Source organism: Nicotiana sylvestris, chromosome 8 (genome assembly GCF_000393655.2).
Source record: "Nicotiana sylvestris chromosome 8, ASM39365v2, whole genome shotgun sequence".
Taxonomy (NCBI): domain Eukaryota; kingdom Viridiplantae; phylum Streptophyta; class Magnoliopsida; order Solanales; family Solanaceae; genus Nicotiana; species Nicotiana sylvestris.
The window spans coordinates 187,231,323-187,238,229 of NC_091064.1; the positions used below are offsets into that span (position 1 = coordinate 187,231,323).

Sequence of the window (6,907 nt, forward strand, 5' to 3'; positions counted from 1 at the left end):
AATGTGGAGACGCCATACAGACTTGGAAAAGCATTTAGACATGTCAGCAGCAAAGCCTAGTTTACGATCATCTTCATGATTTAGGATTTTATATAGAAATATGTCTAGTTCCTATTGTCTCTATATTTTTTTGGATGTATCAACTTTTGTACTATTGAAGCTATAAGACATCTTTTATACTTCAACGCAAATCGTCTCATTTTCCTCATAGATATGTGCCTCTACACTAGGTAGAATTAATGTAATGATCCGATGATGCCAAACTTTTATTTTTTTAAAACTCATGCGACTGAACTTAGAATGAAAGTCTAAGCTGCCTACGTACCTCGGTGAAGAGGATCAAGTCATAACGTAGTTAAAAGGGATGAGTTTTTTATTTTTTTTTATTTTTGCCTAGGCCGCCTCTTTCAAGGTTTTCAACCTAGCAGACTCGTACCTCGGTGAAGAGGATCAAGTCATAACGTAGTTCAAAGGGATGAGTTTTTATTTTATTTTTATTTTTGCCTAGCCGCCTCTTTCGAGGTTTTCAACCTTGCAACTTCAAGGATAGTACTTTTTCAAAAACTTGCCATTGATAGGGTCGATTCTCATGCCATCTGCATCAACCAGCTTGTATTCCCCACTTGAGTAAGATTCTTGTACAATATATGGCCCATCCCATTTTGGAGTGAACTTCCCTACAGGTTTATGGGAAGTAATTATGGGTCTTCGTACAGCAAGGACTTGATCTCCTACTTGAAAGGATCTCGGGCGAACTCTTTTATTGAAGGCGCGAGACAATCGAGCTTGATAACATTCAAGACTCTGTTGAGCTTCCAACCTCTTCTCATCAAGAGCCTCCAACTTTGCTAATCGAAGTCGAGCATTTTCTTCATCAGTGATCCCTTCTTGAATAGCCAGTCGTAATGAAGGTATTTGACGCTCAAGTGGAAAGACGGCTTCGACTCCATAAATGAGCGAATAAGGAGTTGCTTGTATTGGCGTGCGGTGAGTCGTCCTATATGCCCATAGAGCTTCTTCCATACGGTCATTCCAATCTCGTTTGGATTTGGAGACGACTTTCTTTAGCAAGTTGCATAGAGTTTTGTTGAATGCCTCAGCTAGACCATTGGCCGCAGCATTGTACATCGAAGAGTTACGTTACTTGAAGCCAAAGAGATCACAAATCTTATTCATCAAACTATTATCGAATGGCTTTCCATTATCCGTTATTATGTAACGAGGAATGCCAAAGCGATAAATAGTTTACTCTGATGAAATTTGCAACATTTTCCTTTTTTACTTCCTTAAGAGCAACAACTTCAGCCCATTTTGAGAAGTAGTCGGTTGCAGCCAGGATGTATAGGTGCCCGCCAGAGGACTTTGGCAGTGGTCCAACAACATCTAATCCCCATGCATCAAACGGCCAGGATGCCACAGTCGGGTGCAACACTTCAGGAGGTTGATGAATAAAATTCATGTGGAATTGACAAGCCTTGCATCTTCGAGCGTAGTCCAAGCAATCTTTTACCATCGTTGGCCAATAATATCCCATCCTTTTTATATGGAAGTGGAGCTTTGGTCCAGACTGGTGTGACCCACATACCCCAGAATGCGCTTCTTGCAAAGCTTGGAGTGCTTCATCTTCCCCTAAGCATCGCAAGAGTACTCCCTCGAATGATCTTCTGTATAGGGTATCTTTGTAGTAAAGGAAGCGAGGTGCACGACGACGGATTTCAGTTCTTCTCCGCGGATTTTCTGGAAGTATCCCATAACACAAGTAGTCGATAATGGGTTGTCTCCATTCCTCTTTCTCGACTTCAGAAACAGCGACAAGATGCTTGAGTTCATTTTCTTCACCTTCAGCCTCATTTGGCGGCGGTACTACCCATTTTTGGCAGACAGTAACTTGCACGTGATCAAACAGGGTTAGCGATGAAGCTAGGGCAGCTAAAGCATCCGCCTTCTTATTTTCTTTCCTTGGCACATGCTGAATAGTCACATCACCGAGCCACCCCATTAATTTTTTAGCATAATCATGATATGGGCGTAGTTCATGTTTCTTGACCTCGTAACTACCTAAAAGCTAATTGACCACTAACTGGGAGTCTCCAAAGACTTGCAATTGCAATTGCTTCATATCAACGGCCATTCCAAGCCCAAGTATTAATGCTTGGTACTCAGCAACATTGTTGGAATAGAGTTGTGTCAAGGTGAAGGAGTAGGGCAAGACTTCACCTTGGAAAGTGACAAATACTACGCCAGCACCAGCTCCTCCATGATGTACAACACCATCAAAGTACATCTTCCATGGAGGTTGAACTTCAACGACCATTGCATCCTCATCAGGTAGTTCGACGATTAGTTCTCAGTCATCAGGTATCGGATGATCTGCCAAGAAGTCTGCCAATGCTTGTCATTTTATAGCCTTTTGAGGGATGTACAAAATCTCAAATTGTTGAAATTGGAGGTACCATCTCGCTAGTCGATCACTAAGAACAGGTTTTGACATCACGAACTTGATGGGATTTGCCTTAGAAACAAGACGAACAGTATGAGCTTGAAAGTAGTGCTTCAACTTTTGAATTGAGAAGACTAGCGCCAAACATAACTTTTCAATTGGCGAATAATTCAGTTCATTCGATGTCATCATCCTGCTCAAGTAGTAAAGAGAGTTTTCTTTCCCTTCACTATTTTCTTGGGCCAACAGTGCTCCAACGGACCTTTCTTGTGCCGCAATGTATAGTATCAATGGCTTTCCAGGTATAGGGGCTGCTAAAACTGGAGGCTTCATCAAGTAGGATTTAATGCTCTCAAAGGCATTACTGCATGCTTGGTCCCATGTGAAAGGGACACCTTTCTTCATAAGGCGACTGAATGGTTGACACCTCCAAGCTAGGTTCGAGACGAATCTCCTAAGGTACGCTAATTTTCCTTGCAGACTTTTCAATTCATGGATATCCCGAGGCTCAGGCATTTTCAAAATGGCATCCACTTTGGCTTGATCAATTTCGATCCCTCGATGTCGGACAATGAAACCAAGGAACTTTCCAAAAGTAACTCCAAAGGCACATTTCAATGGATTCATCCTAAGTTGGTACCTCCGGAGCAATTCAAATACCATCTTCAAGTCCTTCAAATGGTCTCCCTTCTCTCTTGATTTTACCACCAAGTCGTCAACATAGAATTCGACATTCTTGTGGAGAAGATCATCAAAGATATTTTGCATAGCTCTTTGGTAAGTAGCACCAGTGTTCTTCAAGCCAAAAGGTATTACATTGTAGCAATAAATACCCTTTGGGGTACGGAATGCAGTAAGATCTTCATCTTTTGGTGCCATGCATATTTGGTTATAGCCCGACGAACCATCCATGAAAGACATTGCCTCGTAACCAGTAGTAGCATCGATCATCAGCTCTGGAATAGGAAGCGGAAATTCATCTTTCGGACATGCATTGTTGAGATCTCTAAAGTCAACGCACACTCGAATCTTGCCATTCTTCTTTCTTACAGGGACAATACTTGAAACCCATGTTGGGTATTTAACTTCATGAATAAAGCCAGCTTCGATGAGTTTATTAACTTCGGTTTCAATCAAGGGAACCAAGTCCGACCTAAAGCGCCTTTGAGTTTGTTTAACAGAGCGAGCACCATTTTTGACTGCAAGGTGATGGACTGCTACTTTCGGGTCCAAGCCAGGCATCTCTTTGTAACTCCAAGCGAAGACATCCCAGAACTCCTTGAGTATCTCTATATAAGTGCTCTCTTCATCAACTTTTAGTAAAGCACTTATGTATGTGGGTCTTGGTTCTTCATCGGTACCAAGATTAACTTCTTTTAAGGCATCAACTGTTGTTTTCACTCCTTCTTCAAGTTCAGGTGGAGCATACTTCGCATCTTCATCTTCTTGAGGGTCCCCATTATTGAAGGATATATGATAACACAGTGAAATATCCTCCAATTCTGCATTATCCTCTATTGAAGATGGAACGCCATTCTCGACTTGTACAGTAACATGATACGAAGAACCCACACTTTCTTCATCCTCGTCATGCTCCTTAGTGTAGACCATAGTATATGGCTTTACCTTCAGTACTTCTTCACATGAAACCATAAGTTTTGTTTGTCGCCTCATTCTAAAAGGAACCAAACTTTGGAAATCCTTAGAGATCTCCTGAATTTTGGGTAAAGCAGGTGTTCTTATGCCTTGAAAATTTCTCCGAAACTTGTTCCCCTTCTTTAATGGACCCAATCTTTCAAACATGGAGGTCCTCACAGGCGATTTTCCAAGTCGATCAAAGATAGAAGGCCTGCTAGAAGCGGCCGATTCATCTTCTACAGTGATATAATTGTTGCTCGCCCTTCTTATTGAGATGCGCACTGGTGACAGTTGCTTGTATCCTAAACCTTCACGTGGTTGCCTCGTTGCAACTTCTGATGGGAGCTTCCCTAACTTTGACGGCTCATCGGGATTGTATCCAGCTTTTGCAAATAGCTTGTAAGCGTTAGGATCAAAACCTTCACCTGTTCGCTTTGTAGAGAGCACCACATTCTGCCAATGATTTTGGGTTACAAACCCTGCAAGTGGCTTCGAGGACAATTTTACTACCTCAATTCGTTTTACCGGAAGAGTTAACTCCTTTAGTGTCTTGGTTTGGAGGGTAGATGATTCGCCCTCGTCTTTCTTCCTTTTGGGAACATATTGGAGCACTTGACTTACTTTCTTGCCATAAGACGCAATACCCCCTTTATGAGATTTATTTACGTTGGCATGTACCTCCTCAGTAACAACCTTGGCTTTACCAATAGTCACCTCAACTCTTTTAGTTATGGGCTCATCATTCTTGCTTTTCATGCCACCATCAGCTTTTATCTCCTTCACAATGCGGTTCTTCAAGTAGAACTTCGCATCGGCGAAGTGTGACTCAGCCTCGGTGAATGGCTCATCATCGGCAACTATCTTCTTCTCGACTTCACCCTCATAGTATTTCAAACATTAATGGTAGGTAGACGAAACCACTTTGTTGTCATGTATCCAAGGCCTTCCAAGCAAGACGTTGTATGAAGTCTTTGCATCGATCACATGTAGCCATGCACTTGATTGCATATCTTCAATGGTGATTTCCAGCCTGATCGCGCCTATGGCTCTTTGTCCCCCTTGATTGAATCCTTGGATCATCACACGACTTTCTGAGAGTTTGTTCATGGGAATACCAAGTTCTTTCCCAGTGCGAATTGGCAAAATGTTTACTGAGGATCCTCCATCAACCAAAATTCGATTTACCTTTTCATCGCTCATATAGCCAATTAGGTACAATGAGCGGTTAAGAAGAGTGTCACCTAGAAGAAGATCGTCATTTGTGAACGTGACTTTTTCCTCACAAGTATTAACTTCTTGAGGAGTGGACTCGATGAGCTTTTCCAAAGATGGTGCCAACGGTAGGACATCATTCTTTTCTTCCCCATTATCAACATTGCAACAAGAGGCCTCAATACCCTCATGGGAAATCTTCGTGTGGAACCAACTTGGTAAGAACTCCTCCAAGGTCACTGGATGTCGTGGCTTTTGAAGATGGTGCACCTCCACTTTTGCTTTCTTCAAATATTTAACTGGATTTCGTTTCCTTGGTCTTTTCACCATCATTTTCCTTGTTGGTTGTTCTATTGATTCTTTTCGTGGGCTCCTTTTGTGGTGCCTACGATGAGTCACCAATGTTCAACCTTCATCATCATCAGGTTGATTGACTTCAGCTCTGTTGCTCTCCAGTAATTCTTCATCTTTACTTTCTTTAAAACCACATAATTCATCCGGACTGAATGAGCCAAAGGTGATAGAGACTTGGTTTGTGCTTGCTTTCTCATCTTCAAGCACGATCTTCTTTTCGCGAGCTAAGTCCATGACTTTGTCCTTGAAGACAAAGCACTTCTCCAGAGGGTGGCTTACAAGTCGGTGATATTTGCAGTAATTTGGGTCACTTGTTTTCCCAGCTTCATTTGGTCGCTTCATCTCCGGAAGCTCAATGAGATTTAACTCGAGGAGTTCTTCAAAAATGGCCGGCACATTAGAATCCAGGACTGGGTACTCTTTCTCCTGCATTTCATTTAGAATCAACTTTCCACTTGGCTTATCTTGAAAAGAAGTGGATTTCATACTCTGCTTCTTGCTCACCTTCGTCGTGAACTTCATAGGTGACGTGTTGACATTCATAGCTTCTTTGCTTTCAGACTTGGGTACGAACTTGCCCCACTTCCTGACTTCTTGCTTGTTATTCCCTTTGCGAGGTTCATAGATGGGTAGCCTTTCATTTCCAGCGGAGGCCATGCTCAATTCCATGTCATGGGCACGAGTTGCAAGTTCTTCAAATGTGCCAGGCTTGATACCTTGCAAGATCTAGCGCAATCCCCAATGCATGCCTTGGATGCACATCTCTATGCCTGAAGCTTCACTAAGCCTGTCTTTGCAGCTGAGGCTTGCATTCCTCCAACGATTGATAAAGTCGATGACTGGTTCCCCCTTTCGTTGACGAGTATTTGTAAGTTCTATCATACTCACAGTACGTCTCGTACTATAAAAGCGGTTGAGGAACTCTTGCTCTAGTTGATCCCAGCTATCGATAGATCCAGCCTCGAGGTCCGTGTACCAGTCAAAAGTATTTCCTTTTAACGAGCGGACAAACTGCTTGATGAGGTAATCTCCATAAGTCCCAGCATTGTTGCACGTCCCCACGAAGTGCGCAACATGTTGCTTGGAGTTACCTTTACCATCAAACTGTTGAAACTTTGGAGGTTGATAGCCAGCAGGCATCTTCAACATATCGACCCTTGTAGTGTACGGTTTTGCATATGTAAGGGAGGATTTGGCAGCAACTTCATATTTGTTCTTAATGGTTCCTTCAATGAACTCCTTCAGTTGATTGATTGGAATCAT

General features: G+C 42.5%; 1 protein-coding gene across 1 annotated transcript; it reads right to left on the reverse strand.

Annotated features, from left to right (window-relative positions):
* Window positions 1–540: 540 nt before the first annotated feature.
* Window positions 541–5,620, reverse strand: LOC138876135 (uncharacterized). Its single transcript, XM_070155033.1, has 6 exons — window positions 5,000–5,620; window positions 4,127–4,957; window positions 3,101–4,036; window positions 2,513–2,767; window positions 1,705–1,969; window positions 541–677 (listed from the first exon to the last, which is right to left on the reverse strand). Exons 1-6 carry the CDS (start codon window positions 5,618–5,620, stop codon window positions 541–543), a joined length of 3,045 nt encoding a protein of 1,014 aa, XP_070011134.1.
* Between the last annotated feature and the right edge of the window lie 1,287 nt (window positions 5,621–6,907).